This window comes from Balaenoptera physalus (genome assembly GCF_965194825.1).
Source record: "Balaenoptera physalus genome assembly, chromosome: 4".
NCBI lineage: Eukaryota > Metazoa > Chordata > Mammalia > Artiodactyla > Balaenopteridae > Balaenoptera > Balaenoptera physalus.
The window spans coordinates 77,206,580-77,230,023 of NC_138891.1; the positions used below are offsets into that span (position 1 = coordinate 77,206,580).

Here is a 23,444-nt window from a genome sequence, read left to right on the forward strand (position 1 = left end):
TATATATATATTATTCACATTCATATATGAATAATATATATATATATAATGTATGTATATATACACATACTTCCCACCTTTTAACCCAAAGACAAGTTTCACTCAATATTCTATACTTGGCTTCTTTCCATTCAACAGTGTATCTTGGAGGGAGGCCCACGTCAGTAGCCAGGGGGGCTTCCTCACTCTCCCTGCTCCCTGGGATCTCAGCGCATGCATAGACCACAGGTTATTCGTCTTCTTTTGATAGGGGTTTGGATGGTTTCCAGGCTTTGGCTTTTGCAAAAAAGCAGTGTTTATAACCTTGTACATACAGCTTTACACTCATGCCTGTGTACATCTGTAGGGTAAATTCCCAGAAGCGTGGGAGTGCTGGATCAAAGGGGATGTGCATTTGAAAGCTTTAGCAATATTCTGAAATTGCCCTCAGCATCCTTGAACTGCTCATCCCGGGCTTCAGGGATCTCAGTCCTTCGGAGAGGACTCGGTCAACATCTCGGTGTTCTTTCCTGGGAAAGGTGAAGCCAGTGAGGCATCCCCAGTTTGAGGAGTGACTCCCCTCACTCTGTGAACCTTTGCTGTATTTCCTTTCAGTTTGTGTTCCTCAGGAAAGGCAGTCGTGGTTAAGAGACAGACTTGAGTCTGAGAAACCTCACCTCAATCCCTGCTCTGCCTCTTGTTGACGACCTTGCATAAGTTGCCCAACTGTACCAATCATTAGTTTTATTACCTGTAAAAGGAGGCTATAAACCATCTCGTGTATAATGTGGGGATTAGATGGAATAACGTGTCAGGCATAGGCTGTATAATTGCGAGTTATTCTTAGGAGTATGATGCATTGACTTTTTCTGTATCCTGGTCTTTTTTCCACTTAAAATTATTTTGTGAGCACTTTAACACCCAACTGGTTGTGTGGAACAAATCCTACTATTCAGGAAACCTGGGGTCAGCTTCTATTACTGTCGAGCTGTGATTTTGTAATTATTAAATCCTTTCAGCAAGGAGAGGTATTTGGATTAGACTCCCTTTTGGTTCTAAAATTCTGCAGTTCTGTGGAACTTTTACACAGATTCAAAGAAAATCTTCCTTCGTCTCTTAGAATCAGTTTTCAGCCCCGAATTCAAACTTCCCTCCCCACTTCTAGGAAAGATTTAACCCATGTCCATGGCCTCACTCATTATACCCTCACAATAGCCCTGTGGGCTGCAGCCTTTCACATTTATTGTGGAACAGGTTGCTTGGTCCAGGCAGCGTGGGCGTGTGGGGACATGTGAAGAAATGTCTTATCTTTGGAAGTTAAACCTTGAGCAAGTTCGTGAGAAGGTGCAGGAGCGGGTAGGAGGCAGCCAAGCCTGGGTGAGGCTGGGCAGCAGCACCAGTGGGCAGAATACCATACTTAGCTTGGAATTGGGAGTTGGCAAGCTGGATGGAAAATGTTGGGAGAAAACGTACGAGGGCTTCAGCTGGTCTGGCTTTCATCCCTCCACCCCACGCCTCCCCCGTGGACAGGAGTGAGTCTTACAATCACAGATGCCAGATGATTCTCTTGCACTTGGGGTAAGGAGCTTGCCCCTTGATAGGAACTCGACCAAAGAAGAAGGAGCAGATTCATACTCAATCTGTACTTCCCTTCCAGCTTAAACAGACCTGACCACTGAAAAGGCAAAGGTTGGCTTTCAGCAGTACGATTTGCTCTTCTCCTTGTTTGATGGAGAAACTGAGATTAAGAGAAGGACAATCCCTGGTGATACAGAAAAATGAAAATGTATTGCAGGGTCCCAGCCTTCAGATCAGCCGCCTCAGATACAGTGAGAGACCAGAATTAATGTGTCTTCAGCCTTTCTGACCTCCGATTATGGGACAAGCCCCTATCGTTGTAGCAGTGTTGCTCTGATACAGGAGTTCCTTCAGGCTCCGGGCCTGGAGTCAGGGCTGGTCCTTTTGGAACATTCCAAGTGCTGGCGGGCCCCTGAGCACTGAAGCAGATGTGCAGCTTAAGCTGAGTTATCCATTGCCCATCTCACCTTCATGCTGCCATTGGCAAAACTGATCAAAGAATAAGCGGCTAGCTGCCATGAGACAAGGAGGAGAGGGTCTGGGTTTGGAGGCCCCTGAAGTGTCATCCCTCTGGCTGCCAGTGAGGGCTGGCCAATGTCTACAGTTGGGGGATAAATTCGATCCCTTGGAATAAGGTAGGTATTCATTCATTCATTCACTCACTCATCACTGTTAATTTATTAAGCACACATTTCCTCCGCCCAATCTTGGCCCATGGCTTTATCCGATCTCTGTGGATGGCAGCTTCTTTCCACCCACAGTCTTGAGCGTTTTGAAAAGAAACCTTTATAGAACCATTAATCCTCTTTATGTAACCCCTTCCATCCTCGAAAATGGACCACAAGGACAGTTTTCAAATTACATTAAATAAATTTGAATAGGTTTGAACCTATTTGCACCTCTACTAAATAGGTTACCTCTAGAAATGCAGCAGTAATTACCTCCACGGCTCAGATTTCCACCACTCATTGCCTCAGACGTTCCCAAGGACACTGCAAAAAATGATTTCTTGCTTTTTCAGAATAGTTTAAATTTAAAACCAAACATTTTGGGGTACCTTGTCTGTGCCACATATTGCCAGGTAAAAACAAGGGTCTAGAGATGAGCCGGACCTTTTCCAGACATGTTCACAAACAACTTTAAGACAAGGCAGGCCTGATGGGAAAAGTGCAAAGATGAGACTGTGGGGACCCAGGGAGGGAAAGATCATATGATGAAATTGGGAGTGATTTCTCAGAGGACATGAATTTCAGCTGGCTTCCCAGGGGTGGTAACTGAGTAAGCCAATATTTCTCAAACTTGTCTGATCTTAAGAATGACCTGGGGTACTCATTAAAAATATAGATCACAACCCTTCCAAGATTTTCTAAATTAGAATCTGCAGGGGAGAAGCTTGGGAGTCTGTATTTTCAACAAGAGCCCCCACTGGTTCTTTAAAAAAAAAAAAAAAAAGATAATTAACATTATTGAGCACTTACTATGTGCCAGGCACTTTTCTAAGCACTTTACATTAATTCACTCAATCTTCACAGCAACCCTGTGAGATAGTGCTGTTTTTATCTGCATCTTACAGATGAGGAAATTGGGGCTCAGAGATGTTAAGAATGGCCTGAAACCTAGGAACCTAGGAATGGAGATTAGAGTTTGACCTAGAGCCTAGGTGGAGGGCAACAGAAATGAAGGGCTTGAGGACAGAGGCGCCACCTGCTGGCCACACAAGGACCTCCTTCTCGGTTGGTTCTAAAGCATTGGTTCCAGCGCCCCCCAGCGGCCACTGGCCCAGACTGACCTTTACCCGCTCAGCCCTCCCAGAAGTCTTTGTCCTGTGGTGATGGAGACCCACAGAGGCTTCCGCGTGCTGGGCCCCATGGCGCGTCCTTGTCTGTCTCTCCCTCAGGGGTCAGTAACGAGATCCGCTTGGCCCGCAGCAGGTTGTCAGACGATAATTAACATGTGCTGAGCACCCACTGTGTGTCAGGCATGATGCTCTACAAAAGTTCCTTCATTCCTAACTACTATGATGTAGGGACAGATGAGGAAACCGGGGCTCAGAAAGGTTAAGTAACTTGCCCAAGCCACAGAGACAGGATTCACACTCAGCTCTTTCCCATCTTTGTGATGACTCCCTTAGAAGAGGGAAGCCCCTTGGAAGAGAACAGGCTCAGAAGGAAGCCCACTCAACCTTGTTCAGCTGGTGGATCTACAGGCCACTGTAAAAAAAAGAACTTACTGATGTCTGGATGCTACATAAGTTACCAAGGGGATGCTTTAAGGTTTCTGAGCAGCGAGCAAGGAAGGTGGGTTCGGAGGGCTGGGAGAGGGGAACAGAGAGGCCCCGTGTGACTCAGCATTTGCACTGAAGGCAAATATGCTGGCTGGCCAATCCTTAGAAAAGACGCCCACTGCAGGCCCCAGAACCACCATGGCCAGGATCCAAAGTCTATCCAGGCAGGAAGGATGTACTACACTCCCAGCCTGGGCCAGGGAGCAGGCGAGGCAAGTTAGTTATGGCTGGAAGGAGTAAACTGATGTTATAGGCCTAGCCAGAGGAAGCAAATCGATCACAACTGTAAGTATAATAGGTTACAGCCAATGAATTTTACAAAATGTGCTGATGCTCTGTATTCTTGAAGATATTTTTCTGTTTCTGGCTATGCAAAACAAATGCTTATGGGTACTGTGAGTTTTTAAACTTCAATTCTTTATGACTAAAAGACATGGCTGGAGAACAGGATAATCCCTCACATCCATAGTCATTTGGGGGAAAGAGGCTGCCTGGCAGTTACCCTTTTTGCTTAGGAGATCATTCTAGATCTCTCAGTTCATGGCCACCTCTGAAACTGCCTAGCCTAGATACTTCCCTGAACCCCTCCAAAGCTTAGTGGGCACAGGCAGGGTCCCCCAAGCAGGAAACCAGGAGGCCTGGGCCGTCCTCACACAGTGGGAGACTGGGACCAGCATAACGGGGTAGTGGTCTGGAACTTGGGAAGCTGCAGAAAATGCCTGGCACCCCCATACACTGGGCTTTCCTGGCCGTGACCCCTTCCCCCAGCCTGCCCTGGCCAGGCTTCCCGCTCCTGTGGTCTGAGCGCCCCCTCTGTCCCCGCAGCGTGTCCGGGGGCGAGCTGTTCGAGCGCATCATCGACGAGGACTTCGAGCTGACCGAGCGGGAGTGCATCAAGTACATGAGGCAGATCTCAGAGGGGGTGGAGTACATCCACAAGCAGGGCATTGTCCACCTGGACCTCAAGCCCGAGAACATCATGTGTGTCAACAAGACGGGCACCAGGATCAAGCTCATCGACTTCGGTCTGGCCAGGAGGTTGGGTAAGGCCGAGCCACCTCTCCTGTTGTCACCAACATGTCATGGCAGTGGCCGTGGCTCTTTGTGTTCCATGCGCTGTGTTAGAGACAACGGTATTAGAGGGGATGCACCGGATTGGAGCTGAGATCAGAGACCGTGGAGACTGCCCCTCCCACTTACTAGCTGTGGGAACCTATGTCTCGAATTTCTTGTCTGTAAAGTGGGATAACAGTAGGACTCACCTCATAGAGTTGTTAGGGGATCACTGAGTTAATATAGGCAGAGTGATAAGAGCAGTGCCTCGCACATAGTAAGCGCTATGTAGGTGTTTTCATTTATTTTATCATTATTATTTTTTTCACTCTGGTGCCTTCAGCAGCAGAACATTTTGCTGATGGTGCTTCCTCACATTTGCATCCTACTGTACAGTTTCCAGAGCACTTTCACCTACTTTCTCTCATCTGATTCTCACAGCAACCCTTTGAGGCAGGCAGGGCAGATTTTATGAGCCTCACTTTATAGCCCAGGAAACCGAGGTTCACAGTAGCTTTGCCCAGCAAGTCCCACGATGAGCTGGGGTGGAATGAGGACCTGGGGCCTAGTCCAGGGCTCTCTGAAGCATCACTGCTATTCCTGCTCTTTCAGGAGGCAGGGCACGATAGGGGAAGGCGGTCAGGGCCTGAGTACCCAACCCAAGAGTCATTTTGGTGGGTGATGGTCCTCTATGGCTCAGGGGCACCACCTCAGGGTTACGGTTTTCCCAGCTAACCTCCCAGCAGCTCCTGGGAAGAGAGATGTAACGCTACGCGTGGAGAGGTGGGGGTGGGGAGGGGAGGAACATGGCTCAGGAGTCAGACCCCCTGGGTTAGGTCCTGACCACCATTTACCAGGGGGCGGGGGGGAGTCACTCGCTGGGCCTCCCTTTTCTCCTTGGGAGATGGGGGTCGTCCTCCTTAGGGTTGGCCAGAGCATGAAATAGGAAAGTCCTCATAAAGCAGGCAGCAGGGTACAAATGACAGACTGAATGGTAGAGATTATTTTCAAGCACAAGTCACCACCCCTGTCTCAGGGAACTCGTGGGAGAGACAGACACACGGAAAGCCATTCGATCCGGGGCAGGGCTGTAACGGGCTCTCCCCCCTCCGTCAACCCCGCCCAAGCATCTGAGGTTCGCATGCCGTTTGTCGGTTTCACTGGTGTACCGATGCACTTGTTCCACGGGGAGGCTGCTGTCTCTGCGCCGTCCTGCAAGGGGAGAGCCGCTGAAGGCCGGCCTTGCCTGTGTCCCTCCCAGGCATCTGCTTACCTCGGGTTGGCTTAGGGATGTTCTGGCAATTGATCCCTCTCCATCCTGGTTGCAGAGAACGCGGGGTCTCTGAAGGTCCTCTTTGGCACCCCAGAGTTTGTGGCACCTGAAGTGATCAACTATGAGCCCATTGGCTACGCCACGGACATGTGGAGCATCGGGGTCATCTGCTACATCCTGTGAGTCCTGGGGCGCACGGGGGGAGGGTCCCCAGGCTGCCCTGATGTTGAAGGGACCAGGGCGGGTCCTGATGGGGAGCCCGCCTAGAGTCAGGAGGGCGGTAGGCTCCCATCCCCCTCCTCGCTGGCCTGCCTGGCTTCTGTGCTCCCGGTGATGTCCACGGCCCACGTCACACTTCTGCAGGAGCGTCTAGCTCTACACAGCAAGAGCCCCATTCTGGGCCCCTCACACCATCCTTGATGCTGGCCACCTAGGGGCCTTTGGTCAGGAGGACAGGAACGTGGCTGGTGCCATGGAATTTACCTTCATGTGTGTGCATGGGTCCATAGAGAAGCAGGGAGAGAGCCCAGGTGTACATCTCCTGTGGGTGTCATCGTCATCTTCAGAGGATCGCACCCCATCCTCACAGCAGAGGGACCCCAGATTCCAGCCTCATCTCTGTGTCCAGTATACGGACTAATTAATAAGCACTTTTGATGATAGAGCCTTTAATGGGACTCATAGACAACAGAAAGCTACTGTGTAGTAATTAGAATTGGGAAATTAGGTGGAAAATAGGAAGCCATTCCGTTAAAAAACGCTGGAGAAAAGAGGGAAGGCCAGTAATCTAGACCAGTGCTTCGCAGACAGTAATATGAGGGAATCACCTGGGCTGCTCCTTAGATTACAAGTTCTGATTCAGAAGGTCCAGGGGACCTGAGAATCCACATTTCTAACAGGTGCTTGTTGCTCATGGTGCTGGTCTGAAGACAGCACTTTGAGTACCAGGCCCTAGAACACACCCTCTTGTTGGGATCTGGCTGATTTAGTCTCTGAAGCCTCAGACTGCAAGCAGGCACTAGCCTTAGTGGCAGCCCCTGAGCTTGTGTGGCATCACACAGTTAGGGGATGGTCTCCCTGAAAATGCAGATATGCATGTAGTCATTTTGTAAAAAAGTTTTTGTTGTTAAAGCCAAAGGACAAATTACACATTTTCACAGAAAACTTGAATATGACCTCTAAGAATACTTTCTTAGATCCCTGGGGTCTTCAGACCCCAGTGTGAGAAATGGCTTTAGGTGATTCTACTGCACAGCCAGGTTTAGGAACCACTGTTACAAAAGCTTTAGCAGAAGCAGAGTGATTTTGTGTGTGTGTGTGTGTGTGTGTGTGTGTGCACGCGCCAATGTGGCTTCTTCACGTGCTCAGGAGTCTTACTCTCCCTGTGGGCTATTAGGACAGCCTCCCTCAGTTGAACCTGTGTCACAGGTTCTGTACCCCAGAGAGTCATCTTCCTCCCTGCTTGGGGTCACCCCCACCAACACAGCCTCCCCCAGAGCAGCAGAGAAGAAACTCTGGCCAGGAGTGCATCTCCCTGCCTCTCCCTGCCCAGTCCCCTCCAGGAGAAAGGGAGCTGAGGAGTGAAGAAAACTGTGCCAGATTCTGTAGTGCTGGCCCCTTGGTATAAAGGAGAGCAGGGCAGTGGGGACTGCCCCAGGCTGGATGGGGCTCACGCTGGATCTCTGCCCAGGAGAGACTCTTGGGAAACGGTCTTTTGTCAGCTCCCTCTGTTCAGACCCAGCTGCCCTGTGGCCTGGCTTGGTCCTGGGTCCCCCTGCAGCCATCAAGGAGACTTGCCTTACTCTCTCCATCGGTTTTTCCACTGCTGTAGAATCAGGACCATCTGTTTGGTCCTCAGAATAAACCTGGGAGTGGGGCATGGCAGAGATTCGATCTTCATTTGGCATTGAGGTCACAGGAGCCAGGGAAGCCCACATGGCTGCCCACTTCCCACAGTCCTAGAGCATGGCCAGCCGTCCCAGTTCACCCAGCACTGATGGGTTTCCCAGGATACAGGACTTTCAGTGCTGAAGTGAGGACCATCCTGGGCAAACTAGGACGATTGGTCTCCCTATGGCTCAGGGCCAGACTGGTGACTAGATGCTCAGTGACTATACCCAGACCCGGAAACCTCACAATACCAGGCCCGCAGCCCTCCCGGTGCCCAGGCTCTGGTTACTCCCTCAGGGGTAACCTGATCCCCATTCTGACGTCACTCACCGTGTTCACCTGCTTTTGAACTTTATATAAACGAAATCATACAGAAAGATGTGCCTGGCTTCCTCTGCCCCACCTTGTTTGTGACCCCCATTCATGTTATGGTGTGTAGCTGTAGGCTGTTCATTCTTGGTGCTGTATAGTGTTTCACTCTGTGAACCTCATCCAGTTTACTTATCCATTCTATGCTGATGGGCTTTTGACTAGACTCCAGTTTGGGGTATTGTGAGTATTCCGGTACACGTGCTTTAGTGAATATCTTTATGCATTTCTGTTGGATATATATTCTAGAACTAGAATTACTGGGTCACAAGAGCACTTTATTTTAAAATGAAAATTCTTTGAGGTGGAAGAAGTAATTTGGATAACATGTTACATGGTTTGCTAGATTACTTTTAAAGCTGAGACCTAGGAATAGGGAAGGGCTTTTTGAAATGGGGGGAAAATAATTTTGATGAACGGGGCACCAGCCTGAAGGCGTCTGGACGGAGGCGGGAGGAGGGTGCCTGTGGAAGGGGGGCAGGTGAGCAGCGGGGGTGACGGACACAGGCCAGCCCTACACAGCCTCCCGTAGCCTCCCCAGCTTCCTGGCTGCTGGGGAGCCAGCACCTCTGCGGGCTGCTCTGCCCTGCGGGACTTTTCCCGCTGGCTCTCACAGTGGGGATTGAGGTCTGGGAGTCTGTCTCCTCAACTAGGGCTCTCAGCAGGGCACGTGGTGTGAGAACAGAAGGTGGAGCCAGCCTGATTGCTTCCTCTCAGCCCCTGCTATGCAGAATTCTGGAGCCACTGCCGGAAGCCCCCAGAAGAGGCTCTCTGGCGGCCCTCGTGCACCCTCCATCCCTCTCTTTGGAGCTTGGAGTCCTTGTCAGGGTCACCTTCCTCGTTTGTGCCAGAGGATAACCCCTCCCCCCACGGCATCGCCTTTCTGGGGCCAGTGAGAGGTGGGGAGCTGGGGCACAGGTGATAACAGATGTGTCCCTCAGCGCAGATTTGGTGAGCACCTTCTAAGTGAGCAGCTGTGTCCCATAGGTTGTTTTGACTTTGCTGAGGGAACTCCTCACACCCTCGGAGAGATCGGGGCAGATGCTGTCGTGGCACAGGAGACCTGGCTCCACTGCCTGCCCAGGGTCCCCAGGCAGGGTAGAGATGCAGCAGGTGGGGTTGGGGGCCCCTTACCCTCTCACCCCTGATTCTGAAGGGAGAAGCAGATTTCGTGAATCTGCTGGAGACTTCTGCTATTACCAATACCCATTGGTTTCTGGCAGGAAGAGAGAGGACCAGGCTCTCTAGGCCACACTTCAACCGTGAAGACATTCTAAGCCCCGCCTCCTTTTCTAAGACCTCCTTCCCTCTCTTATCTCCCTCCCCCCATTTCCTTAGGACTTGCTGTTCCCTTACTGCCTGTGGAGACACCATAACCCTTCTCTGTACCCTGCCCTCACCCCTACCCCAGAATTCCTTCTCCCCCTCCCCTCCCCCAAACTGCTGCCCTGCTTTCTCCTCCCTACCATCTTCCTGCTGTGCTCAGCAGCAGACTTCCCATCTCAGCTCATCTGTGAGCACACACCATGGTCCAGAGAGCCAGGTCCATCCCCGTCTGGAATCTAACTTCTGGGGACAGCAGCCTAGTGAGCTGGGGAGAAGTCCCAGTGCCCAAGCATCAGGTACCTACTCAGACTCAGATTTGGATGCAGGGCTCTTCAGAGGGATCCAGTAGCTCCACCCAGGGCTGCTTCTGCCCTCTTAGCTGCTGAGTCCAGACATGCTCTCTATTGCAGCTCCTGAGACCTCCAGGCACCCCACATCCACACTGGGCCCAGACACCACCTGCAGGGTTTGCTCTCCAGGGACTTGGGCTGTGGTTAACATGACTAAACCCTGGGTCTGTTTTTCCTAGGCTACTGCACAAAACGATGCCCAGCTCTTCCTGTGGGGCCTGCCCCGCCCTCTCAAATCTTCCCACCACACCAGGGAAGGAGTATCCCAAGGATAAAATGGGATAAAAGACTAACCCCTTCCTAAGCGCTCAGTAGTTCTGCTGGAAGATGTATGGCCTCCTTTGCTGGCTATTCATGCAGTGGAGTCATCTGCTTAAAAAACTCCATAGAGGAATTATAGTTCAAGAGGCATTTCTGCCTTCTGTCTCCTGATGTTCTGTCCTCCAAGCAGAACAGGCCCCCGCATCAGATTCCCTGGTGAAGTTTGGCTGCAGTAAGAGATTAAGAATTAAGAAATTAGAACACCCTGCAGTCATGTCCTTAGTTGACTCATTAGCACAAAGACTAATATTTAACCATTAAAAATGAACATTAAGACTCTGTATACACTTGTGAAAGACAATGTCAAGTGAGGAAAAAGTAGAGCATCCAAGAACTTGCCCACACTGATTACAATTTTGTGAAAACCAGACAAATTCACTGGTTATGTTGGGGAGGAAAAAACTTTCCTCTACCTCTTTGGTTCAGTTCTTGGGGGTCTGCAAGTCAAACTGACAAAAGACAGATTAACGGGACTTCCCTGATGGCAGAGTGGCTAAGACTCCACGCTCCCAATGCAGGGGACCCAGGTTCGATCCCTGGCCAGGGGATATGCATGCTGCAACTAACAGTTCACATGCCACAACTAAGGAGCCCACATGCAGCAACTAAGACCCAGCACAACCAAATAAATAAATAAATTTAAAAAAAAAAAAAAAGACAGAGTAACAAAAAAACAGATTTAATTATGTACATATGCACAGGTGTTCATAAAGAAATGTGACTCAAGTTACCTTTAAAATTTGGGGCTTGTTTATACTACTTTAACAAAGAGTGATAAATTATACAGAAATAACTAGACGAAGGAAAAAGGGTTTGGAGCTTCTGGAGGGAGTAAATTGTGACAAGGTGACTAGGAAATGTATAGGGACTGTTCAGCAAGATCTAATATGCAGACGAGAGTCTTTCTCCTCTTCCTGGGAAGAGAAGAAATGGACAAATAGAACAAATGGAAATTTATGTCACCTTAACGAAGAGAAATTTATGTCCTGCTTTTAGACAGAAAGAGGGAGGACAAAGGGCTAATTGCCTTCAGCTCAAGGCAATTTTTATGCCCAAGTTCATATTTTGGGGTGGTATACTCTGATCCCCTTCAGTTAAAACCTAGGTAAGACTAGGAAAAGAGGTGAGCAGCTGTGTTTTTAATGCTAGGGTTACTATGTTTGTTGATTGGGTTGAACAACCCAACCATACATGATCCTATGCAAATTCTAGCAATAAAGAAAAAGTACAAGAAAGGAAGTTTAAAAATTCTGCAAAATCCCACCACCACGAAACGGCATTACTAAAATTCGAATACTCTCTTCATCATCATGCTCTGCATATTTTGCGGGTTTTATTTTAGAGACGTCCTGTTTATCGGGGGGAACGCTGGGGGAGCTGGGGCAGGTGAGGAGCCAGCCAAGGCTTGGGAGGGATTTCAGATGGATGGGCTGCCAGGAAGGAGGAGTGCCAGAGGCCAGAGGAGAGGAGGCTCTCCCCAACTATGAACATCACAGAGATTAAGCCCTATCTTTGCAGGATGACAGTTCCTAATTAGGAAAGGAGGTTTACAGAAGGCGGCCTTTCAGCATTCCACAGGGTTGTTTGCTTGCCCGCCCACCACCTCCCGGCAATCTCTTGGAGTGCTGTAAGACTTCCCCCCTTTGTTTCAAATGGAAAGTGCAGAGACAGAATGAAGCACATAGCTGGCAAGCAAGAGTCAGGCTGCTTCTTGATGGGACTAGTTAAGCCTAGGGGCTTCCTGGGAGCCCCTAGGAATTCTAGTCCAGTACCCTTGGTGTATAAGAGGGGAAGCTGAGGCCCAGAGAGGGAAAAGGAATAGCATATAACAGCACAGACTTGGGCCTGGTGAGGTCCCACCCTTCCCTCATAGTGATATGATCGAGAATGATTATCTCCATGCCTTCTCAGAACATAAATTGGTGTCTTGCTTTAAGACATTTTAATGCCATCTATAAAACCCTTTTATTCAAAAGCACAAATATGTTGATCAGGGTGAGATAATTCACACTGAAAAAGCTCTTTTTCTTCTTTTTAATGAAGATTTTCACCAGCGGGTTCCTCCCATGGCAAGCTTTCCTTGCAATATTTCAAAAGATTTTGTTTTACAAAACTTCGTTTTCCGGGCCGAGTGTATTTCATAAGCTGAGGCCTCTTGGATGCCAAAACAGCTCCCGAGGGGTTTGCATTACGGGTTATGATGAGGGATTTGGGGAAAGGGATGTTAGTGAAGCCTTAACTTGGAAGGTTGATGGCATGAGGGCCCTAGATCCATCTCGTGGGGCTCAGGTGGGGACAGGGCAGGACCAGCTACATAATTCGTGGGGCCCAGTGCAGCATAAAAAGGTGGGGTGACTTGTGTGAACATTAAGAATTTCAAAATGATGGCAGCAGAGCATTAAGCCAAAGAGTGGGGCTCTTCCAAGGCCCATGAAGCTGGCCCTAGGTCAGGGTGAGTGGCGGGCTGGATAGTTGGGGTGAAGATGAGGTGCCTGCCAGAGGTGAGAGGTGAGGCCAGTAAGCCAGACGTCTGCTCCGTTCGGCTTTGAGATACTTTACCTTCCAAATTTTATTTGGCTTAAGCTATTGGTAAGTGAGTCATTCCAGAGATCACAGATTGATGGGGCAATGGGGGTGAACTGTGTACAGAAGAACTGCATAATAGCTGTGGTCACAGACCGAGCTCCTTACTGCGGACCAGGCCTCCTGCCAGTGCTGTACGCTGTGATTTACTTCATCTTCCTAGAAATGACTGTACAAAGTAGCGGTTAAGAAATAGGCTCATTGACTGCAAATCCTTGGGCAAGTTACTTACCCCCGCTTGGTGCCTCAGTTTCCTTATCTGGTAAACGAAGTAATGAGTTACCTGCCTTAAAGGGTGGTGTTAAGACTGAATGAGTTAATCTGTTTTAGCTCTCTGCCCAGTGCATGGCACATAGTGAACATGTGACAGATGTCCGCTGTCATGAGAATGAGGACGCAGGAGAAGGAGAACAGGGAGAGGTGGCAGTGGTGACCACTCCGTAGTTAAGTAGCAGGTTGTCCATCTAACAGAGGAGGAAGCTGACACAGAGAGATGAGGGGAATTGTCCAAGGTCACCCAGCGAATGAACGGGGCCGTGGTTCCTCTGAGGGAAGTTTTCTGGTTTGGCCTAAATGCCTCAGGCGCATTGAACGCACGTGTAGATGGATCACCAGACCCGCATTGCAGGTCCGCCCTTCGTGGACACACCCTTGCTGAGCCGGGCGTGGGCTGGCCCTGTTCTTGATGCTGAGGGTGAGAGGTGGGAGGGCGGGACAGGGCGCGATGATGAGTGCTGTGCCACGTGACCAGTCCACGTGTGTGTGTGTGTGTGTGTGTGTGTGTGTGTGTGTGTGTGTGTGTGTGTGTGTGTGTGTGTGTGTGTGCGCGTGCGCGCGCGCGCCTGAAACCCTGCGAAGGAGGCCACTCCTCCCCCCAGGACTTTGGAGAAGGTTCTGAAGGCTCTGCGGGGCCAAGTTCTCGCCTGGGTGTTGGGGAAGAACAGAAGGCAGGCAGGAAGGCCCTGCTGTGCTGTGTGGAAGTGGTAAACTGAAGAAAAGTCCCTCCGCCTCAGCTTCACAGGCAGGTGGTGTCAGCAGGCGGGCGACACCCCGGAAGTACAGTGAGCGAGCCCCGGGGCAGAGGCTGAGAGCCACGCCCGCGCCTCTCCTGGGTGGGAGGAGAGGCAGGCGCGGGGGTGCTTGGGGCGCTCTCACCTCTGACCTCAGGGAGCGCTCCCCTGGCGGGACCGCCCTCCCTGCTGGCCTCCCCCGCTCACCGCTCTCCTCTCTCATCCCCCAGGGTCAGTGGACTGTCCCCCTTCATGGGTGACAACGATAACGAAACCTTAGCCAACGTCACCTCCGCCACCTGGGACTTCGACGACGAGGCCTTCGATGAGATCTCTGATGACGCCAAGGATTTTATCAGCAGCTTGCTGAAGAAAGATATGAAGTAATGAGTCGAGATTTCAGTCTTTTCGGCCTCCCCACTCCCTGGACTGGGGTCCAGAGGCGGGGACTCTCTTCCCCTGTTGTGGGCCCCTCCGCACCCGAGGAGGGAGGATGGGCAGTGCGTGCGCGAGGGTCCTGCTCCCTGGGGCCGGACACTCTCCTGTCTTTCGAAGCACAGAAGCCTCACCTGGAGAGCAACACTTGACTGAGTGTTGACGGAATGAGGCAGCTTGCGTGTGAATAACGACAGCCCCTTTTATTTGCCGGGGACAGCTGTGGCCTGCAGCCGCCCTGCGGAAACCTCAGCCCCCCTTCTGGGGCTTGCAGGGGAGGTACCCTATTTGCCGGTCCTGATCATACTCCTGGCTATTCCGGCTGGATGCTTATTTTGTATCTAAATCATGTAGGAGCTGCCTGCCTGAGTGTGGCCAGGTACCTTCCACCACTGGCCAGTTAGGCTGTGACCCCAGGCCACTGGGCCCAGCTCCATGTCTGTCCCCTGCAACCGTGCAGACTGTGAGGTTCCCCTCCTCCACCTTCTGGGGCTGCCTGGAGCTGCCCAGGTGGTCAGCAGATGACTATATAGAACATCTGTGAACATCAGGAGGCCTGAGCGTTCAGGCGTATAGACGGCCTAAGGCTGTGAGGAAAGGTCAGATGCCCAAGGCGCTCAGTCAGTATTTCAGGGAGAAGAGGATGGAGGTGGGAGCAGTAGAGGAGGCTAGAGCAGAGGAGGTGAGGTTGAGGGGGTCTTGGTGTGGCTGGAGAGAATTCACTGGCAAGGGAAAACAGCTACAATGAAGCAGGAAGGGGACAGGGGCCGTGCACGTGCCGGGAGGGCCGGCCTGCACCGGGGCAAGGGAGCGGTGGGGTGTCGGCGGGGGGCCATGGGCTGTTGGGCTCCTCACCCACTCTGTGAACAGGTGGCCAGATGAGGCAAGGTCTGGCTCCAGGGGCCCCGGGGAGCCGTATTTGGCAATAGGAGCAGCTGTAAGCTTTTCCCCAGAAGGTGGTGTTGAAACGGGTGGTGTGCCGGAGGAAGGTGGGAGGGGTCAGACCAGAGGCTCTGCATGTGCACAAAGGGGACTTTGTGGCCTAGGTTCTGCCCTGTCTGCCTGGCCCGCAGACCCCCGTGAGGCTGTCGGTCGTCTTGCCCCCTCTGGGGGAAATCCTGTCTGGGACATGAGAGCGCAGTTGCTAAAGGAGCAAGGCTGGAGGGTCTCTTAAGTGGTTCGGTCTGGTTTTCTGGTTACGCACCCACCTCTCAGTCCTTTTTAGCCAGCTCAGGGCCAAACTCCTCCAGGGGAGACATTCCACACTCCTTGACAGCGAGGTCTTTTTAGCACTTTGCTGCCCCAGTCTTCGCCTCAGAAGCAGGCGTGACCCAAGGAGGATCTAGATGTTGCGGGGGGGAGGCCGAGATGCCCCTCCCGTGTGAGGGGTCCCCGCTCCCCAGGTGCCTCAGGGAGGTGCGGACCTCCTTCCTAACAACTCTGGTCCAAGGATGGCTTTTGTCAACCAGGCTTCATTCACCCAAGGGTTGGTAAATGAGGTATTGTGTATATATCCTATTTTCTCACCTGACCTTGAGTTTATTCAGAAACGTGTTGGCTCCTCTGTGCTCATAAAATGGACTCACCAAAGAATTGATTTCATATAGATCAAGACACTAGATTCCCATAAACTCAAACTCAGCATCTCTTCAACCAGAAATCTCCATCTATCAGCACTTTAAAAAATGTTTTTCTATTATAAATTAATACATGTAAATTGTACAAATTTTGAATATAAGAAAATTAAAATAATCCATATCCCCTTATCTAAAGATCACTACATTTTGCTATAGTTAGCAAATTTACTTTTACTCATTTTTCTACATATGTTAGCACTTGGTACTTTGGACTTCATTAGTCCTATGACAATTAAGGTGATGGCCCTGAAATATTTCTAGATTCCCAGAGCTTTCAGAAGATTAAATGAGTTTCAGTGCAGTTCTAAGGTTGTCATAATTCATAGGTTGTACAAAGGACATACCTCTTTGAGTTTTAATGGGAAAAACCTGATACTCAACCACACCATAAGACTTGAGAGTTCACTGATTCTCGAAGATTTGGGCCTAAGGTTTCACTCTTCTCTCCATCAGACAAGGAGGCAGAAGGATCGGGCCTCCACAGTTCCCAGCCCCCACGTGACCAGCAGAATGACCCCACCCTGGAATACGGTGCCAGTCATTCCCAGACATGTCTGCCCTCCAGCACTTAGCCTCCCTAGACCCCAAGGGCAGGTCATGAGACTCCAGCTGCTTACTGGTGTTTAGGCCTTCTTAACACTAATGTATTCTGGGTCTAGTCAGTGTAACGCAGACCAAGAGAGGAAAAAGGCCAAGAGCACAGTGATTCTCATCGTGGTGGACGGACTGGGAGCAGAGAGCCCTGGGCTCTGCCCTGTGTAACTAGGGACAGGTGACCTCCCGTTTCTGATCTGACCAGCGGTCTCTGTGGTCCCCTTCTGCTCAGAAACCCTCTGATCTCTGCCTTTATTAGAAACCGCTTGGACTGCACCCAGTGCCTTCAGCATACATGGCTAATGAAAGACACCAAGAACATGGAGGCCAAGAAACTCTCCAAGGAGCGGATGAAGAAGTACATGGCAAGAAGAAAATGGCAGGTAATGAGGGGTCGCTTTGGACTGGGATGTCGCCCCTCATAATTGCTTTATTCAAGCTACCCTCATTCCCAACTTGCCCTGGCCTCGCTCCAAAAATGTTTACATTTGTTTCTGAAATAGTCTGGGACCAAGACTGACATTCCATGTCTTCGTGACTAGGGATGAGCAATGTCACCTTTAGGACTGTTTGGCAACCCTGGAGAATGTGATCTCCTTATAGGTAGCGTGATGGTCTTGCATTTCTTTACAGTGAAGGAGATGGGCACATGATCTACAAAGAGAGACATGGGAGAGACAGAGAGAGGTTGTATGTTACTAGCTACATGTCCTTAGCCAAGTTACTTAACCTTGCTGTGCCTTCGTTTTCTCATCTATAAAATGGGGGTATTAGTGGTACCAAATCGCAGCACTGTTGTGAGAATTATATGAGATAATATTCATCTGGCCTTTAGCACATTGCCTGGCACATAGTAAGTGTTCACAAATGAGATCGGTAGCCAATATGTTTGGAGGGCTGGCCGTGTATCAGAGAACATTCAAAGCACTCTCTATGCATTGTTTTTTAATCCTGGGAGGCAGGTACTATTGTTTTCCCCAGTTCTCAGACAAACAAAGCAGAGAAAGGTTAGGAAGGTCACCCAGGATCACAGCTAGTAAGTGGGAAAGCCAGGATTCAAATCCAGAGACTGGCTCCAGCATACACAGTCTTAACAGCACACAGTTTAATGACACAAATTGCCTCTGATTGTTAGCAGATGGAGAAAATGATCATCCAAAACCATAGAGAACTTATCATGATCTATTTTATTTTTATGATCACTACTAGTATTATAAAATTCTTGGGCTACTGGAGGGTACATGGTTTCTATACTCAAGGAATGCATAGTGTAACAGGGACCTGAAGCAAATAGACATAAAAGGACATAACACACACCAAGAATTATAAATGATCACTATAGCTCTCCATACCCATATATGTGAGTGTGGACAGAGAATGGAACCAGTCACACCAGAGGTGGATGTGGTTGTGAAGAAAGGCTGCCAAGGGCAGGCAGGAGTTTGAAGTTGGCCATGGAACATGGGTAGAACATGGAGAGGAGGGGATAGCAGCACAGACGGAGGAAAAGGCTCAGAGGTGGGAACTGGACCTCACCCTGATCATGCTGGCCTGACAGGAGCAGTCTTTTAGCTGGGCATTCAGGGGACTGGGGCATTTAGACCTTGCCTTTGTGGCAGAGAAAAAGGAAACCACCATTTTAGGGGCAACTGGGACACTGGTGACTTGCCACACAGAATGACTAAACCACAGTTCACTGAAAAGTCCAAGTTCACACAAAGGTTGAGAGGAGCAAAGGTGAGAGAGGGGCTTCGGGTGTGTGGGTCTGAGAGACTCCACCCCCTGCACATCTCAGCGGACTCCCCGAAGTGGGAGTCAGTTTTTGGTTAGCCCCGCCTGAAGGTTTGGGTGGATCTCCTGGCCTCCGTCAAGTACCTGGTGACTTGGAACACCTGTGCCGCTTACCTTACCCTCTGGTGCCATTAGGGTCCAGTGAAATCAGAGGAGCAGATATTCTTTTAAAAAAACAAAGCCACAAGGGGGCCACAGAATCAAAGGTTGGCTTTATTAATGATCCTGTGGCCAGTAGATCTCAAAGAAATACCGGTATTTCTGGAGCGGATACAGTGACTGGTATGGGGGTGGGGCAGTTCTCAGAGGAGGGAATCTCACTGGGTTTTGGTTGGATGAGGCCGTGGGCTAAAGGGCAGGCTTATCACTTCAGGCTTCTGGAGGCATCCACACATCTGCTGGTGAACCAAAGCCAGGAAGAGCCTAAACCCAGGGGATAGGCGCAGAGAAGAGATAAGGAAATGGGAGAGGAAATAAATGGAATTTTTCAGTCAGATGGGTCCGGAAACCATAATTTGTGGTGATATTTGAATCACATTTTTTTGTTGTTGTTTACAGTGTTATTAGCCAAAAGTTTTCTGAAAGTGAGAAGGGAAAGGACAGAATTCAGAGAAGGAACATTAATTTCCTATTTTAATATAGGTAGCAGCATTTGGAAATGGCTTTTCCACAGAAGCAGTGGTCAGGTTTCACACAATTACATAGAAAAGTAGTCTGCAAAATCCCATTCAACACATAATGTCCCTGAAGCATATTGTCACTGGTAATAGTTCAGCTGCATCTGACCATCTTGTGTTACATTTCTTCCTTAGGAAAATGTTTTCCACATTTTAAACTCTGGATACCAGGACCTTAGCACCCCTGGAATAGGGGGTTCCCTCTCAGAGCAGCTGAGGTTCTGTGTGCTGAGGCGGAGTGGAGTGGAGGGGAATAGAATGGGGTGCGCTGTGGAGGGAGAGGGCCAGGGCAAGCACAGGGGGCCCAGAACGCTCTACAGCTGCGTGAGAAAAGCTTCCTTGTTATCATTCTGGTGTGGTTTTGTTTTTTTTTTTTAAAGCGTATGACATTCTTAAGGATTTTTTTAAAATTTATTTATTTTTGGCTACGTTGGGTCTTCGTTGCTGCACGGGCTTGCTCTACTTGCAGTGAGCGGGGGCTACTCTTTGTTGCAGTGCACGGGCTTCTCATTGCGGTGGCTTCCCTTGTTGTGGAACACAGGCTCTAGGCGCACGGGCTTCAGTAGTTGTAGCATGCGGCCTCAGTAGTTGTGGCTCACGGGCTCTAGAGCGCAGGCTCAGTAGTTGTGGCTTGTGGGCTCTAGAGCGCAGGCTCAGTAATTCTGGTGCATGGGCTTAGTTGCTCCGTGGCACGTGGGATCTTCCTGGACTAGGGCTCGAACCCATGTCCCCTGCATTGGCAGGCAGATTCTTAACCACTGCACCACCAGGGAAGCCCCTGGTGTGGTTTTCATAAAAGGGGAAGGAAGTAACATGGGAACAAACCCCAACAAGCAAGCAGTAGATAGATGACTCATTGTATTATTGATCTTAGAATGAAGTTATTCTGAAAGAGGGTAGGTTTTTTATTTATATCAAAAGAATGTTGAAGAGACATGGTGGTGAGTAATAGCACTGAGGGTGGGTAAGTTGAGCAGGATAACAGGGCTTCTGCATGCAAAATGGAAGCAAAGGACTAGGAATTGGAGGCTTGTGGGCAGCCATCTTTATTCTCTGAGGAACCACAAAGACTTCAGCAGTATGGACCAAAGGGCCTTGGGGAAGAAAGCTTTTGACTCAGTATAGCATGGAGTACTCTTGGCCATCACATCTAGATAATATGCATTCTCAGGGGAAATTGTAGTCTTGGGGCTGTTGGAGTTTATGTAGGGCCCACGATGGCTGGCTGGCTCTAGGTTGATCACCTTGCCGAGGTTTCCCAGGGCCTGTCTCAGCTTTATCCCTGAAAGCCCCTCATCCTGGGCAATCCCTCAGTCCTGGGAAAGCAGGCTGGTTAGTCACCCTCGCTGGCTGTCCCAGGGGAGGGAGTCTGTGTTCTGTTAGGGAAGCCGTTACAGACCCTGCCCGCCTGGAACACAGGAACCCAGCCTTGGCAACTGCCCTCCAACAAGAAAAAGGCCTCCTCAAGACAAGGATGGAACTTATCAAGAATTGAATCTTTCTGTTTTGATGTTTAAAAAATTTCCAAAGGTCTCAGTTAGTAAAGCAGCAACCAATTTTCAGCTCAAAGGCATGAAACTGGAAGGCTAGAACATATAGTTCTGACAAATAACTTCCCCACCAACTATTTTTTCCCATGAAGCAGCTTCCAAAGATTGACCTCTGATGTGTAGGTTAAGATTTTCCCTATTGAGCACTTACATTTCTTCCTGTTTTAGAAATTATATGGTCTTTTGCTCCATCTGATGGAAAATTTCCCCCAATGTGTGGTCTATTCATTTGTTATTTGCCACCTTCTCTGAAATAGTATAACACTTTGATTTGCCTTGTTCTCATAGCTTCGTATTAGTCATTTTGTTAACAGAAGAGGAAAGACTTCATTCTTCCACACCATACAAGTGAAGACAGTCCTGCATCCAGGTGTTTGGGATTAGGGAGCCCATGGGCTCAAGGGGAGCGTTCCCTGCTACACATTTGCGTGTCTGAATCATAGTCTTTCTGTAGAAGACTAGAGCTGCAGGAAGATTTGAATCTTCAGGTCCAACAATGAGGCCCAGAGAGGGGAACTGACTTGCACACGTTAACAGAGCAATGCGTGGTTAGAGAACTAACCTGTCCCTTGTTAGGAACAAACCCTCTGAGTTTAGAGACTCCTGGCCCAGGGCAAACCAATCTGTGTTGGATGAAGGGACTGGAGAGCTGAGAAGGGCTGAGTCTGAGAGTTTGGCTGGGTAGGAAGTAGTCTGGTCCGGCGTGGACTCCTTAGGGAGGGCTGTCGGCTGGCACCACCTCTTACCCATTCCTGAAGTCAGGGTAAGCTCCCCTGGGAAGAGCTGGGTCTCTCCACACTCCAGCTAGCAGAACAAACAGATCAGTGATGTCACCAGGAACAGCCTCTCCCAGAAGGCATGCAAGTTGCTACGTAGTCTCAGTCTCCCAGGGTGTTCTCTGCAGGGCCACAGTGCCTCTGCACACAGTTAAGTCAGTGGGTCGTCATTCCTCACCTTCTTCCCCCCTCATCACCTCCACCTGGGGCCTCCTGGGTTCTTTTCAGAGTGACCCAGCTTCACTGTGGGACAGAGGGCCAGAAGCATAACCACACCCCACAGTGTATATGTGAGAGGTGGATGGCCAGAGGACAGGGCAAGATGGAATGCCTTTCCAGAGTGCGTGAAAGTAGCTCCAGCAAGGATGGGATGTGACATAACAGGAAGCGACTGTGGTCACAGCAGCAGGTCTCCGCTTAAACCACACACACACACACCCATTTTCTATGTGATTCCCTAGCAGCCTGAAATTCTTTACTTTTGAAATAATCTTTTAACTGAAGTATACTGGCTTTTCAGATAGTCCAAAATTGTGAGGCTTGCCTGAAATACCTGAGTGTGTGAAGTTAATTCAGGAGGAAAATGGCTTTGCCGGCACAGTTTGAGGTCCAGTGGGTGAGTGCCAGCCGTCTGCCTGTGTACAGGCTGTTGCCTTCCTCTCTCAGCAGCTAGTCTGTGGTGACATTTGCTCCCTGGATGCACAGCATCTGGATGCCTCAAAAGATGCTTTGGGTGCAGGGCTGGAAAGCAGTGGTTATACCTTAGTTTCTTATCTTCGTCATTCCATTGACCTTAGAAAAGGGGTGAGAATCTTTACTTAAAGGCGAGAAACACAGACACAATGTGTATTATTGGGGACTTCTTGACCTAAATCCTATGCTTGGTAGAATTTTCACAATGCAAAGAAAATTTTCAAGTCCTGGCATCTTTTTCAGTGGAAATTCTGTCCTCTCCCAAGGTGCCTCGACTAAGAAAAGCAAAGTGCTGTGCTTTTCATTTCTTTGGGTGCTGCTTTTTGATGCTGGGTGTACATCAGGGAAGAACACCCCTCCAGAACTTCACTGTAGACTTGTGCTGGGGCCAGCCAGAGTATTTCTCGAAATCTCTTAAGTATCTGAATCATAAACAGAACTAGATGAGACCTTGGAGATCATCTTGTCCAACCCCCTCCTTATACAGAGAAGGAAACTGAAGCCCAGGGAGGTTAAGCGACTTGCCTATGGTCAATAGAAGGCCTTTTTTTTTTTTTTTCCCAACGGGACCTGTGGGATCCGTAGTAACTATTCTCTTGGCCAATTAAAATCCTATCACTAGCATTGTTTTATGAGAAACAGCCTCCACTGGGCCCTGTCAGCAGTTAAGTCTTTGGAGCCGTCTCAGCCTGCAGTTGCTTTATATAAACTATCCCTTTTATGGGAGTTGAAGCACAGTATGAAAAGGGTTTTTGTCTCATGTTGACCTTGTTTAGTCACATTAACGCACACATCGGTTCCAGGCCCCATTCCATTCTCCGAACATCTTCTGACACGCTGATAGTGCTGAGCAGAGCAAGGTTGGGCTCACTCCTCTGCAGAACCTCGGCACTCAGGAGGCCCTTGTTTCAAGGACAGCTGCTTCTCCTGGGCTGGGCTCTTCTCCCTGAGCCCCGCTGCCCAGCTGGAACCAGTGACACCGCCTGAGTCCAACGCCAGTGTCTATTTTCCAGAAAACGGGCAATGCTGTGAGAGCCATTGGAAGACTGTCCTCTATGGCAATGATCTCAGGGCTCAGTGGCAGGAAATCTTCAGCAGGGTCACCAACCAGCCCACTCAATGCAGAAAAACTAGAGTCTGAAGGTAAGGAGCTCCAGGAAGATTTTCTCCAGCCAGATGGTGACAAAGGAAGGGTTGGGGGATGGAGAGGCATTTAGAGGGTTCTTTTTCTTAAGGTGGGGGGGTTGGGTTTTTTTAATAATACAACCTACAAGG

General features: G+C 49.7%; 1 protein-coding gene across 10 annotated transcripts in view; it reads left to right on the plus strand.

The window, feature by feature from the left end:
• Nucleotides 1–23,444, plus strand: part of MYLK (myosin light chain kinase) — a 270,332-nt gene that overhangs the window by 241,119 nt on the left and 5,769 nt on the right. For 9 of the 10 annotated variants that reach the window (XM_082460944.1, XM_082460943.1, XM_082460942.1 and 6 more), the window contains 5 exons: nt 4,667–4,884; nt 6,223–6,346; nt 14,247–14,399; nt 16,942–17,065; nt 23,183–23,312. In XM_082460944.1, coding sequence (XP_082317070.1) covers nt 4,667–4,884; nt 6,223–6,346; nt 14,247–14,399; nt 16,942–17,065; nt 23,183–23,312 — 749 coding nt within the window. Of the gene's footprint in view, nt 1–4,666; nt 4,885–6,222; nt 6,347–14,246; nt 14,400–16,941; nt 17,066–21,932; nt 23,313–23,444 lie in introns of those variants that run through there. The other variant, XM_082460948.1, reaches the window with a different exon arrangement.